Raw genomic sequence first — 15,333 nt, forward strand, 5'->3', positions numbered from 1 at the left:
ACTTTTTTTAAATCGCATTTTTGCAGTGAATTCGCATATTTAATGAGGTGCGTGTTCCGGAAAGAAAAGTGCGATTAAGTGCGATAATGTGCAAATTTTAGGCATAAAAATGTGCGAATTTGAGGTAATGTGCGATTTTGTGTTTTAAGAAAAAGAAAAAAAAAAACGGCGTGAGGTCCCCCCTTTTGAGCATAACCAGCCCCGGACTCATTGAGTTGGACCTGGTTCCAAAAATACGGGGGACAAAAAGCGTAGGGGTTCCCCGTATTTCTGAAACCAGCCCAGGACTCTTGGACCGGTCCTGGTTCCAAAAATACGGGGGACAAAAAAGCTGGGGGTCCCCCGTATTTTGAAACCAGCACCAAGCTCCAACAGCCCGCGGTGTCATGCCACAGCCAGGGGACACTTTTTACATAAGGTCCCCCGGCCGAAACATGAGCACCATGGCTGGTCAGCCGGGGTACCTGGAGGTGTGTTGTCACCCCAATAAAGGGGTCCCCCCCACAGGCTTCACCTGTCCAGGGCTGAAGCCCGGGGCTGTCACCGGCGTCCGTGGCCAGTGGACGCCAGCCTGATAGGGTTAAATCTGACATACCTAACATTGCTTTACACAGGAGAACTACAAGTGCCAGCAGACCTCCCCCGCAGGCTGGGACTTGGAGAACCACAAGTCCCAGCATGCGGGGCATTAATAGGCCCGCTGGGACTTGTAGTCCACCTGTAAAAAGAATGTTAACAGAAAACACACACACACAGAGAAGTACTGTATAACTTTATTACATACACATACAAATACACACACCTCACTTTTACACCAATATACTTACCGATCCAGGATCCAGCGCTAGTCTGTCTTCTGCATAGCCGGCTCAGCCCGTGCTACACAGGCTGAGAGCGTCTTGGGCTTATGCGTCTCCATGGAGGTCTGCTGGCACTTGTAGTGCTCCTGTATAAAGCAATGTTAGGTATGTCAGATTTACCCTATCAGGCCGGCGTCCACTGGCCACAGATGCCGGTGACAGTCCCGGGCTTCAACCCTGGACGGGGGAAGCCTGGAGGGGACACCTTTATTGGGGGGGTCCCCGCTCCTCCAGGTGCCCCGTCCAAGGCTGACCAGCCATGGTGCTCATGTTTTTTTCGGCCGGGGGACCTTATGTAAAAAGTGTCCCCCGGCAGTGGCATGACACCGCGGGCTGTTGGAGCCCGATGCTGGTTTAAAAACACTTTAACACATTTTTTACCACAGGACCATGCACAGATCTCAATGATCTGTGCAGGGTTCTGGCCAATTTGCATATCAGAACCTGGTCTGATTTTTTGGCGAATTTAAGACACATTTCCCAAATTCGCATCCAAATAAAATATGCGAATTGTATACTTTTCAATGGGAAAACATCTGGATGCGAGTTCCGGCGCGAGTAAAAATCGCACTTTCAGAAAGTGCGATTTCGCGGCTGCTTTTTGCCGTTTTTCACATCTCATTAAATATGCGAACTCTGGATTTCGGCCGTTTTTCGCGAAAATTTTGCAAAAATCACATTTTCGCATCTCATTAAATGTCACCCTTAATGTCTCCCTCCTCTACCCACACTGTTACTTCACTGTTTGAAATATGTGTGACAACTCTCCATATTGATCCTTCAAGGCTGCCCCCCTCACTATACACATTGTATTTGGTTAATCTCTCTCTTCACTTCCTAGGGAGAAGTGCTGTGTCTGTACCTACATTGTATCAGTTATACCATTTTTATTGGACTATGCTCCTATTTTATTGGATTTTGGATTCTCTCCTGCACTTACTGTAACCTGTTTTTTTGTTATGCTGCAATGTTATGTGACCTCATATCATACTTCCGTGCCCTAATAGCTCTTCGATTTATGTCTATTAATGTAGTCATGTTTATGTGATGTTTGATCTCTTAGTTACACACATATAGCCCTCATATAACCCTCCTCTACTGATCTAGCCTCGTTGGGAACTTTTTATGAAAAAGTTTTTAGTGTCCGTCTCAATATCAACTGTGGACCCAGCCCTGGTCCCCCTGACGACACCATGTGTGTGGCTATTCATCTGAATTAGATCTACCTCTAAAAACAAATCTAATTCCAAATCTAGGACACCCAAAATAAATATTGCCTGCTGATATTGCCATGATCATTGTCCCTCTGTAGGATGAAAAGTTAGCTGGTCTCAAAGACGCCATTGACTTTACTATCACTCAACGGACTCTGCACTTTTAATGTCTGATCACAGTTGAACAGAGAGTCTCTTCTCTGAAAGACGACCTCCATGCCGCCCAACATATTGTGGACTCTCAATCTAAAGATATAATGGCCCTGAGAAAACTGACGACGTGGAAAACAGGAGTCTCCACAACAATCTGCGGTGGTGGGCATCCCTGAGTCGGTGAAGGGGCACAAACATTAGACCTCCTCTCTACTTGGATCCCAGAGCAATTGACTCTCGACCTTAAAGGTGTTCCATTAGCCATAGAAAAGGCACACCTCTTTGGTCCTGACAGGGCAAACTGTGGTGGACGACCACGCCCCGTCATAATGAGGATTCTTAATTATACTGACAAGATTATAGTCTTGGAACATTATCGTAAGACTGCCAGCCTTTCTTACAAAGGTGACTGCCTACTCATTTCCCAAGACTTCTCCAATTTTGTTGCTACTAATCGCAGGGAATTTGCTCCTATTTGCAAACATGTAATTGACTCCAACATTAAGTTCTCACTACTATATCCTCCATGTCTTTGTGGATGGAAAAGCCCTCTTTTTTGAAGATCAGGCTGCAGCTAAGGCCCATTTCTTCATCCCGGATACTTGCTAATACTGTTGTTTGCTATGGTTTCATTTTTATATATTCTTATAAAATAAAATGTGTGTTTCGTTAACGTTTAGTTTATATGTTGTTTAGGTTTTCTGCCCGTTCTGCCCCCAGGCATGTCCCCACTATTGTTTTTCAGGGGTGGGCCCCCTTTATTGTACGCAATCCAGTGGCGTAACGAAAACTTTTGCTCCCCCCAGCCGTGACAATTTCGCCGCCCCCCCCCGGATAATTTAGCCGCTGCCCCCCGTTAAAAGACCCCCCTGGGGAGCTGGCAGGGGGGTCCGTGCGGCGCGGAGGTACCTGTATTCAGGGAGAGCCTGAAGGTCCCTGCGCCTGCGGCGCTGAGTATGATGTTGCCGGGGTCCCTGCAGTGAAGTGGAAATAACGCGCTATCTCCGGCGGAGATAGCGCGTTATTTCCACTTCACTGCAGGGACCCCGGCGGCGGCAACATCATACTTAGCGGCACAGGGACCTCCAGGCTCTCCCTGAATACAGGTACCTCCACGCCGCACGGACCCCCCTGCCAGCTCCCCGCTGCACCCACAAGCAGTGGGGAGCTGGCAGAGAAAAAATAGCGCCCGCAGACCCCCGGCGCCTCCCCGCCACCGCGGGGGCTGCGGCCTTATAGTTACGCCAGTGACGCAATCTATTGTAAACTGATCCCGCCCACACAAGTCTTAATATAACCGACCAGACTACTTCAACTATTCCCTCTGGGGGAGATACTCCTCTTATTTCCGTTAATATTATATCTTGGAATGTAGAAGGCCTTAACCACCCTGTGAAATGCAGGAAAGTGCTTTCGCACCTTCACCATATGTCCCCACATGTTTTTTTTTTTTTTTACAAAAGACCCACTGGGTAGATAGCTCATAACCTTAACTTAAAGCCCCTTGATTGTATATCAGCTTCCTTTGGCAACAAGACTAGAGTTGTAGCTATTATATTTCAGAAGAACCTACAATACTCTCTAATAAGAAATTTTTTAGATCCAGAAGGTTTATTTCACTTGACATGGTAATTGATGGTTTCACTCATACTATGTTTAATGTCTATACACCTACAAACCCCAATGACTCCTTTTTCGCTCTGCTCCTATAGAAACTGCTATCCTGGAGACATACTAATCTTATCCTAGGAGATCTCAACATGGTAGCTGATCCATCCATGGACAGATCCTGGGTAAGTGCAGACAGGCCTCCAGCCCCCTCTAACCTTCTTTCCCCTCTATGCTCTCAGCTTACTCTGACTTTTGATGCATTTTTCATCCTTACAAAAGAAATGACTCCTTTTATTCCCATCCCCATTCCACCCACTCCTGTATAGATTATATCTTTACTTCTGATCATCTCGTTCCTAAAGTGACTAATACATACATACATACATACATACATACATACATACATACAGTAATATCATTATTTATGACCATACACCCATACTATTGACCATTCAGTTATCTCTTCCCCAAAATTTCACAAAATGTTGCCGAGTTCCAATAATAGGGTGAGAGTTTCAGAAAGTGACAGATTTTGGGAGAGTTTTCCCAAAATCTCTCATCCTATTACATTTAGCCCCAAGTCTCACGTCTGTACACATCATAAGTCTTTACCTAATGTCAAGATCCCAGGCCCAGATGGGTTTGGAGCGGAGTTCTATAAATTACTGGGGAATGAGATCTCTCCAACTTTGTCTTCACTCTTTAATCATATTTTGACCTCTAAAGAATAACCACTCCAATTTGATGAAGCTAGGCTCTTAAATCCTGGAATGGATCTCTCCCTTGTCGGATCCTACTGACCTATCTCATTCTTTGAATCAGGACTTTAAAAATTGAACTAAACTTATGGCCAACCACCTGCAGAAATGCCTACCTCGGCTGATGTTAAAAGTAGAAAATCTGTGGTGGGTAGTCGTGCAGCTGTTGCCGCAATTACATATACAGTATTCGCCTGCACCAAACTCACGACAATATTTTACTTAATAAAAAATAAAGTATATTTTACTTGGATGCAGAAAAGTCTTTTGATAAAATTGATCGGCCTCATCTCCATAGGGTTCTTACACAAGATAAACCATTGGTGGACAGCAATAACCAGTGAATTTTGAGTATATACTGTATATATAGGTCAGGCGTGGCAAAACCTGTCCTCAAGATCTACCAACAGTTTATGTTTCTCAGGCAACCTGTGGATCTATAGTAGGAATGAATGCAGTACAGTATGTTTTAAAATGTGAGTTATGCCCCTTTCTAAACGGCTAGAGCTGCAGTGGGAAAGCTCCAGGTTGCTTTACCCGGGTAACAAATACCGGTATTTGTTAACCGGGTAAAAAGCAGTGTTTTTACCGTGTAAGAGCCGTGTTTTTGGCAATGGGAAAGGGTTTTAAACGGTATTTAGAAATAATAATAAAGGTTAAGAACATGATTGGTGCATGTGATGTTTTTAATGACAGGCAAGGTTTACTAGAGAGTTTAAACGTGTTTCTTTGTGGTTTACACGGGTAAGTGTGAATGGGACATTTACTGTTTTTAAATGGTAATTTACTGTTTAAAAGCTGCAGTGGGAAAGGGTCTTTGTGGCTCTTACCCGGGTAAAGACCCGTTTAAAAAAAACGGGTCTTTACCCGGGTAGGCAGTGGGAAAGCAGCATAAGTAATGACTACAGCTGCCAGCTAAGTGATTTGGAAAATGTGGACCATTAGTAGATCTCGAGGACTGGTTTGGCCAGCCCTTGTATAGGTCAAAAAAGTGCTCTGTGTCTTTTATAGCGGTGACTCCTTTCTCATATGTTGAAGGTAGGTTTGATTTATTTATAGATCTAAGCATTAAGCAGGGCTTTAGTGAGTTTAGTTGTGCCACTATTAATACAAATTCAGAGCCTGTCAGATTATCGGAGGACCACGCATGTCCACATTCTGCAATGTGAATGTGCATGCTCTTTGTGTGAGCATAGGCACTGAACACCTGTGATCGCTGGCCATTTTCTGTCTGATTGAAGGCAGGTGACATTTTGGGGTATGCCGCTGCCATTTTCAAGACGTTCACCAGAAAATGCAAGTGTTTTTTATGTGAACACTGCTATATGAAACTGCATGACAAGAAAACATGGTTTGAAGTTAAATACTTCTACTGAATGTTTTACGAGTCATGTTTCCTCATTCCTGTGCTATACCTATTCACTCTGCATGCTTTCTGCCCCTTAGCAGGGTGTGCTGTGGCATGGGCCACAGTGCAGGGCTGCTTGGGGTCAAGCATACCTCCCAACTTGTAGGGAGACTAAGGAGGGACACAGTGATGTGCGCCGTAGGCGCGTTGAAAATTTCGGGGGCGTGGACTATACTCGTGGCATGCGCACAGCATTTATTCCCCGCTGCTCAGCAGCCAACAGGGGGACTCCCAACAGCCCCCCCCCCTCGCCGCGGGACACTGCCGGCCACGGAAATGTCCCCGAAAACCGTGACATTCCCGCGGTAATCGGGACTGTTGGGAGGTATGGGTCAAGGGTGCAGGCAAAGGGGGGGAGAGGAGCATAGGAGGAGGGAGAGGACTACTTTGTCTGCTCTCTCTACCTGCTTCCTCATGTTCTGACCATCCCTGCCATGCTCACATCTTGCCTTCAGGTCTCCTGCGCCAAATGTTGTCTGTCTGTCTGTCTCTCCCTCCCTCTAGACCAGTGATGGCTAACCTTGACACTCTAGCTGTTGTTGAACTAAACATCCCAGCATGCTCTGCTACAGTTTTGCTATTTGGAAATTCTAAAAATGATGTAGGGCATGCTGGGATGTGTAGTTCAACAACAGCTGGAGTGTCAAGGTTAGCCATCACTGCTCTAGAGTGTGAGCCCCTTGGAGCAGGGCCCTCTTCCCTCCTGTTCTCACAGCACTCTTCTTGCATTTCAATTACAGCTCTCTTACCCACCTACCATCTATACCCATATATCTTCTCACTCGCTTCCCTACATCTCAGCTGTATTTTGTACTAAGAATTGTGCTGCTAATTGTTAATTGTGCGCTGTTTTAGTTCTACTGTTGCTGTTATGTTTAGTGCAGTGTACCCTGTACTAATGTGTGCCCTATGAATGGCGCAGGGTATCACTTGTGGCACCTTATAAATATAATAATAATAATAACACTGTTAGGGGAAGTATTGCAATTAAGAGCGCTGGTGAAACGATCACTCTAATATTTCCTTCACTATTGGCATTTTAGGGGGAAGAAGGTCCCGATACAGATGATAGACCATGTCTAGGTTGACAGTTACTATGTTACTATGTCAACCACTAATGGTCAACATAGCTAGGTCGACACTAACAGAATGTCGACATGGACTACATGAATATTGTCAACATGAGTTTTTGCCGTTTTTTGTGTATATGTTGACCTAAAAAGTTATTTTTTAAACTGTATGTACAAAACACAGAGTATAAAACTGTGCTGACAAATGTTGGGAGAAAATATGTAATCTATAATAGACGAAAAACTAAAATTTACCAATTCAGTTTCAGAATAGTTTGTATCAGTTAGAATTTCATATCTCGCTTGTAGGCATTCTTGAGCCTTTTCTTTGATGGTTTCATTTGTGTTTGTGTTGTCTGAGGAATCTGTTGAAAGATAAATTAAATATGCGTTCAGTTCATTATGCAGACTGTAATTTATCAGTCCTATATTAATGTGTTACTTCCATAACTCACATGTTCAATGACATCAAGATGTACAGTACATCATATTACATGTGTCCTGCATTACAGATGCGCTAACTTGTTGCAGTTCAATCCACAGATATTTGCACTATAGTAATTTGCCTGAGCTCAGTGCCCTGGGGTGCCTCAGAACACTTGCAGGGGTGCCTTGCGTTGGTGGACCAGGATCAATTCATATTATTTATGGGCAATGTAGCAGGCAAAACCGGTGCTGGTGGCTGCCAGTCATAACATACTGTATGTGGGAAACAGAAGCAAATCCTTCCCTCACCACATAACTGTGATACAGTATATAAACACAATGCACTTAATTTAATAAGTCTTTTCTGAATTTCTCCATAAGAAACATTTGGCCTAGGGCTGCCGTGATTTTGAATCGCTGCCATAGCTGTAACTTTTACTTTTCTGGGATCTAATAGAATGATCTTAGCAGAATAAGCAAATTGCACCATTGCATTGGCAACACTTTCTTACAGAGAAACACAATGACTTTGGAGAAGTACAGGGGAAAAAAAATTGTCAGATGTACTTGCCAAGCAAAAATACCAGGATTATAATAAAATCTACAATATATAGATACCATTGAGTATGAAATATGACAGGGATCACAAACATTTAAAAGAAACATCAAATAAAACATAAAACCTATTAGGATAAAGGAAAATGGATCAGGGAAGACCAGAGCACAGGCTGGTATCGTAAAGTATATATGTTTCATAAAGGATATAGGATAAAGTATGGACATGATGCCTTAAATGTTTGTTAAGAAAGATACTGGCTTGCTCAAATAGTCCATCGATCCCCTAGACTATCGGTCTCCCAGGTGGATTGTTGACGTTTTTATGCACCTTGAGGAGTGTTATGATTATCTGGGGTGAACTCGGAAGGAACCCTCGCTCTGACTGGCAGGTCTGCAAGATGTTGATAACAGCCTGAATTTTGCTTCTCTGACCGAGGTGGTGAAGCCACAGTAGCACCTGAGCCTGACCCTGACTCTATTATTATACTCTGATTCGGTTGGCACCTGCGGAGGTCTTAGACTTTGCCACTATTGGAAGAGAGTTGCTGTATTGTCAGTTTCGACAGGGGTAGGTACAAGTAGTAATTTTTTTTTGATAATTTTGTAGTCACAGATTTGCTACTTTTATTTGAAGAAATACCGTGCTCCTGGTAATTTGAAAACTTGGATAACCCAGTTGATTGTTCACACATTTTTTATATACAATTTTCTTACAGGAACCAGTGTCTAAAGGTCGACACACACTGGGCGACTTTGAGCTGAAAGCCGCTCAAAACAGAAAGTTTGAGCAGCTTTCAGCTCAAAGCCACCCCGAGTGTATGGCCGGTGATGAGCGGGAAAGCTGCTCGTCTGCTGGTATCACAAGCAGATGATCGGCTTTGAGGACAGCTTTGCATAGAGCTGAGCGTCCATATTTCCAGCGATAGGAGTGTGCACCGGTGATTTGCGCGCTCCCGTTTTCAGCCCTTAATGGTCTCTGGTCAGAGGAGCATGCTCCTCCGACCAGTGACTTCCCCTGCCTCTTCTCCCTGCAGTGTGTCATCTCTGGTCGCTGATAAAAACGGGACACTGAGCAATATGAAGCGTGGCGAGCAGCGGCGGAACGCATCCTCCCGACCTTTTCATACCCCCACTATCCCCGTCGGCATGGAGTTGATTCTACATAGTGTGGCGAGCGCAGCGACCGACCGACTTTACATGTAAAGTAATCCGCGTCCCCTCACCACGCTTCGGGCTCGGTGGCTTGCTGCGCCCGCCACACTATATAAAATCAACTCCACGCCGACGCGGATAGTGGGGGTATGAAAATTTCGGAAGGACGTGTTCCGCCGCCGCTCGCCACGCTTTGGAGTGGCGTGGATAGTGGGGGGGGGGGTGCCTAAAACCTCATTGTATGTCATACAAGTGTATAGCTATTGTAATGACATCGCACCCTATAAAATCGCATGCGATTTTGCAGGAGGTGCGATGCGATGCGATCCGCCGGGGCCAACAGAGCAGTGAAAAAATGACATAGGAAAATCGCATCGCATAGCACTAAAACGGCCCATGCGATGCGATGCGATTTCCCTACACTAGCGTATGTATGCTAATTGGGTGCCGTGCTAATACACAAGTATCCTACTCACCTGGTCCCCGGCGACGACATCGGCATCCTCTCCGGCAGACGCGCTGCTCCCGGCTGCTGTGGTACCCGCTCTCGGACTGGAGAGGCGAAGAGATTTGCATCTTCCGCGCCTTTCCTCCGGATGATTCTATTGGCCGCCTACCGGCCAATCAGGAGCCGACTTTCTCGGCTCCTGATTGGCCGCTAGCCGGCCAATGGAATCATTCTGAGAAGAGGCGCGGAAGATGAAACATCTTTGCGCCTCTTCAGTCCGAGAGTGGGTACCACAGCAGCCGGGAGCAGCGCGTCTGCCGGAGAGGATGCCGATGTCGTCGCCGGGGACCAGGGTGAGTAGGATTTCCTTCCTCAGGTACCCCTGTGGACTTCTTCGGATCCTGGACCCCGGACCAGCCCCGGAACCAGGACCAAGGCCCCGGAACCCGACTCTTCTGCCCTGGAGCCCGGACCCAGGGACCGACCTACGGGCTCAAGGTAGGTAAGTATCAGTGTGTGTGGGCTGTGTATGTATTAAACTTTTATTTTTCAGGGTGTCAGTGTGTTTTATTTAACTATTTCTTGTACTATGGAACTACAAGTACCAGCGGGCCCTTTAATGCCCCGCATGCTGGGACTTGTGGTACTCCAAGTCCCAGCATTCGGGGTAGGCTTGCTGGGACTCATAGTTCTTCAGCATAAGACAATAGTTTATCTTCTTTTTTTACACTTTACATCAGCCCGATGCCCACCGCCCAGGGGCATCGGGGACAGCCCCGGACTTTCAGCATGGGCTGGTAAGTCCTGGAGGGGGGGGACCCCTTCATTGGGGGGGTCCCCACTTCCCCAGGACCCCTGCCCATGCTGACCAGCCACGGGGATAATGCTTTGGCCGCGGGACCTTATATAATAAGTGTCCCTCGGCTGTGGCATTACCCTGCTGGCTGGTTGGGTCCGGTGCTGGTTCTTAAAATAAGGGGGACCCCTAGTCATTTTGTCCCCCGTATTTTGGGAACCAGCGCCGGACCTTGAGCCTGGTGCTGGTTTCATTAAATCAAGGGGACCATTATTTGTCGGGGACCCTGATTTTATGTCACCAGCACCGGCTCAATGAGCCCGGGGCTGGTTATGCTCTGGCGGGGGACCCCGCGCTCGTTTTTATTTTATTTTAACTGTTTATTTTTTTTTTTTACACCAGAACCCTGCACAGAAAATTGCGATCTGTGCAGGGTTCTGGCTAATTCGCCCATCAGAACCTGGTCTGTTTTTTGGGCGAATTATAAACACACTTTATACAAATCGCATACCATTAAATATGCGATTTGTATACTTTTCCATGTGAAAACATCTGGATGCGATGTGCTGCGAAAAGCAGCCATCGCATTTCCAGTGTGTCCAACTTGTTGGCAAAAATCACACTTTTTTCACATTTTCGGAGCTCATTAAATATGCGAAAATGGAAAAAAATGCGATTTCGGCCGTTTTTGCGAAAAAAATCGCAAAAGTCTATAAATCTCATCCCATAGAATGTCACCCCAAATATGGTTTGAGGTAATATATTTAAAAAAGGGGCAGACTAGATCAGCCAAGTGGTTCTGATCTGCCGTCAAATTCTATTTTTCTATTTATATAGGAAACATTGAAAAAATAAATAAATGGGATTATCTACAATATACATTTTGATTCTACTGCTTTAAATAAGCAATTAACAACAAATAAAGCATACCGGATCCTTCCATTGTGAACAGCTCGAATAATTGTTCTTTAAGTTCTTTAGCACTAAAATAGTCCACTTTCATTTGATAAAGGGATCCATATCTTAAATGAATGATGCATTTTGTGGTAGATTCATAGTTTCTGCGAATTCCTTTCCTGTTAAATATTGAAACAAATTAACATTCTGTCAAATAGATCATGTAAATTGCTACTTAACATTGTAAGCCATGGCACAGAAACTCAGTAACAGGGTAGCTAATCAATAATTACATAAGAGTACATTCAACTTTGCATGTATTTTGCATATGTGCAGTACTAGCTATTGGCAGATGACTACAAGATGGTAGGTACATAGTGGATGTAAGCAAAGAAGTAAATTCTCACTTTATTAAAACTTGAGTACGTTTTATTAAATATAACAGGATACACATGAATGAAGACAACCAACAGTTAATACAATAAGGAATCAACATCTATTGGTACAGCACTATGGTGCTCCAATAATACAGTGACAAACTTGTGCACATGTAAGTTATTTTATAGAGGCAAATAAAGAAATCCTGCTCCATGAGTCTAGATAGACTGATCTTTAATAAGTAAATAAGAAGCCGAATACTTATTATCTGCCTTTTTATTTTCAAAATAGATTTTTATTAAGTCTTGCAGAGATACAAAATACAGATGGAAAAAACGTATTGTAATGAAACTCAATGTACAATGAAGAGCATTAAGAAAGCAACATAATTTAAATCAACACATAGTCTGTAATAAAATCAACTTCATCCCAGCCGAGTAAGCAAGGCTTATATTTAACATAAGAAGGGTGGGGATTAGAAACAGAAGATGAAGAAGTAGGGGGCATAAGAGGGAAGGGCGGTGATGGGGATCCTTGCGGGGGAGCATCAGCGTGTTGTGCTGTACAAAAAGGGGTACACAAGAGGGAACAGATTTTTAGTAAGACATTAATGATCAGTGGCGTGCGAAGGGGAGGAGAGAACTGCCAGGTCTGAGGGTTCACTATGGAGTACAGATTGACCCTGTTTTTCTCTGTATTTGTGCTGCCCTAGTTAGGGTTTCTCAAGTTGAATCCACCATTTTGTATGGATGCTATATAATTTATTGAGTTCTTATGTATTTGTTATCCTTTGCTGCCATCTACTGGCCAACGTTATATTTACCTCTGTAAGTTAATGTAATTAGCATATGTATGTGTCATGTGACTACTCCTGTTCTGTAAGCTCACTTCCAGTTCCTGTGTCAGCCTCATGTGTAGTAGACATGTTTTCCTGAGCTGCAGAAAGAATTTTGCTTTGACCTCTATGTATCATCCCTCAAGGTATATCTGTGCATCATCTCAAGGTACAGCAATAAAATACCTAAAGCATTACCATTGTATCCTCCTCACTGGATCCTTACATGCAACTGGTGTTGCTAGGGGAATTTAACATAGCGAGTTCACTATCTTCCACTGTTTGCATAAGGGTTGCCACTCACAACTATCAGAGACTTCCTTCACGTGCATCTGTGGCAGAATAGTATTCACTCCACTTAAACCATTTAATATGGATCGAAGATGCAGAGGGAGAATAGTTGATGTTGGTGGTATTCGATTCAAGTGCCAAGCATTGTGGCGTATCTCTAAATGACGTTCTCCTCACTGGTCCGAACCTAACCAACAATCTGGTAGGAGTGCTTATGAGATTCAGAAAAGAGCCAGTTGCCATTACCGCAGACATTGAACAAATGTTCTATTGTTTTATTGTACGACAAGATCACAGGAATTACCTTAGGTTTCTATGGCACCGAGACAATGATACCAGCCAGGAAATGGTTGAATACCGCATGAAGGTGCATGTGTTTGGCAACAGTCCTTCACCCGCAGTCGCTACATATGGTCTACATAGGACTGCCTCTGATGGCGAATCAGAGTTTGGAAAAGATGCCCGACACTTCATTGAAAGAGACTTCTATGTGGACGACGCACTCAAATCTTTACCTACAGCAGAAGAAGCTATAGATCTGCTTAAAAGAACACAAGGTATGCTTTCTAAGGCTCATCTAAGGTTACATAAAATTGCTTCCAATAGTGCTGCTGTCATGAAAGCTTTTCAACCCAGCGATTATGCCACAGAATTTAGAGACTTGGATCTCGGCCAAGGCAATCCACCAGTACAGAGAAGTCTGGGTTTGCAGTGGGACTTGTTGCATGATTCCTTCGGCTTTCAAGTAAGTTGTGCAGATAAGCCATTTACCAAGCGGGGAGTCCTCTCAGTGGTGAACAGCCTATATGATCCACTGGGATTTGTAGCACCCTTAACTGTACAAGGCAAATTTCTGTTAAGACAGCTCTCAGAGTCTATTGAGGACTGGGATGCTCCACTGCCTACAGACAAACAGCGAAGCTGGGAGTCTTGGAAGGAATCTCTACAAGCCTTAGATGGGATTCATGTACAACGATGTTACACTCCAACGTCTCTTGCCACAAGTCAGAGAAAGGAAATCCACATATTCTCAGATGCATCTACTGAAGCCATAGCAGCTGTCGCCTATTTGAAGGTAATAGACTCTTGTAATGAAACTCATGTTGGATTTCTATTTGGGAAGGCTAAGTTAGCTCCTAGGCCTGAACATACCATTCCTAGGCTCGAACTTTGTGCAACTGTACTGGCTGTAGAGATTGCAGACTTTATACAGCGAGAGTTGGATATTCACATAGATGATGTTCAGTTCTACACAGATAGCAAGGTCGTTCTGGGTTATATAAGCAACCAGAAGAAACGCTTCTATGTTTATGTCAGTAACAGCATTGAAAGGATCAGAAAATCCTCTAAACCTGAACAATGGCACTATGTTCCAACACATCTCAATCCTGCAGATTGTGCCACCAGACCAGCGTCTTATAGTGCCTCTAAAAATTCTTCTTGGTTGACGGGCCCAGAGTTCTTGCAGAACCAGCCTGAAGAAACTTCCCTACAAGATGTCTTCAGTCTCCAAGACCCTGACATCGACCCAGAGATTCGTCCTGAAATAAGTACCCTTATTACAAGATCCAAAGAAACATTTGGTTTGGGCTGCCATCGCTTTGAATGCTTCTCCAGATGGCTAAATCTTGTACACGCCATCGCAAGGCTCACCCATGAGACTCTAACCACATGTTTGGCTGAAGTGACTGCTATTGTCAATTCAAGACCTCTTGTTCCTGTATCCACGGATCCAGAGACCCCTGTTATTCTTACTCCAGCAACTCTTCTCACTCAAAAACTTGGAGCTGTTCCTAGTCCACCTGAAAACCTTACATCCTGTAACCTATATCAGAAGAAATGGAAACATGTTCAACATCTTGCCAACTGTTTCTGGAACAGATGGAAAAGGGAATACCTTACTCTTCTTCAAGGACGAAGAAAATGGCAGCAGGTAAAGCCAAACCTACAAGTAGGAGATCTTGTTCTCATGAAGGACCAGAAAGTAGAAAGAAATGCTTGGCCTATGGGACTCATCTCTAAAGTCTTTCCCAGCGAGGACGGCAAGGTTCGTAAGGTGGGAGTGACCATTTCAAGGCAAGGTGACTCCAAATCTTTCATCAGGCCTATATCTGAGATTGTCTTGCTTTTACCTGTTGACAAGTAATTTGCTGTCAAGCTTAAAAGAATCTTCAAGAACTTTGTTTAATTTGTTTCATCATTTGATACGTGTTTGAAAGACTTGTCCATTGGACTACTCCATATACACATTCCAGTATTGTTGTGTTTGTATTTGTGTATTTTGTCTTTCAGGTCAGAACCATCGTTGATTATCTCATGGACATTAATCCATAATGTCAAATGGTAAAGTGAAATCCTAGGATTTCAGACGGGGAGTGTGCTGCCCTAGTTAGGCTTTATCAAGTTGAATCCACCATTTTTTATGGATGCTATATGATTTATTGAGTTCTTATGTATTTGTTATCCTTTGCTGCCATC

General features: G+C 44.2%; 1 protein-coding gene across 2 annotated transcripts in view; it reads right to left on the reverse strand.

The window, feature by feature from the left end:
* Positions 1–15,333, reverse strand: part of LOC146042532 (uncharacterized) — a 386,937-nt gene that overhangs the window by 270,265 nt on the left and 101,339 nt on the right. For both annotated transcript variants that reach the window (XM_083162688.1, XM_083162613.1), the window contains exons 7-8: positions 11,385–11,530; positions 7,330–7,439 (exon numbers count right to left, since the gene is read on the reverse strand). In XM_083162688.1, coding sequence (XP_083018814.1) covers positions 7,330–7,439; positions 11,385–11,530 — 256 coding nt within the window. The remainder of the gene's footprint in view (positions 1–7,329; positions 7,440–11,384; positions 11,531–15,333) is intronic.

Source organism: Crinia signifera, chromosome 1 (genome assembly GCF_055691185.1).
Source record: "Crinia signifera chromosome 1, ASM5569118v1, whole genome shotgun sequence".
Taxonomy (NCBI): Eukaryota; Metazoa; Chordata; class Amphibia; order Anura; family Myobatrachidae; genus Crinia; species Crinia signifera.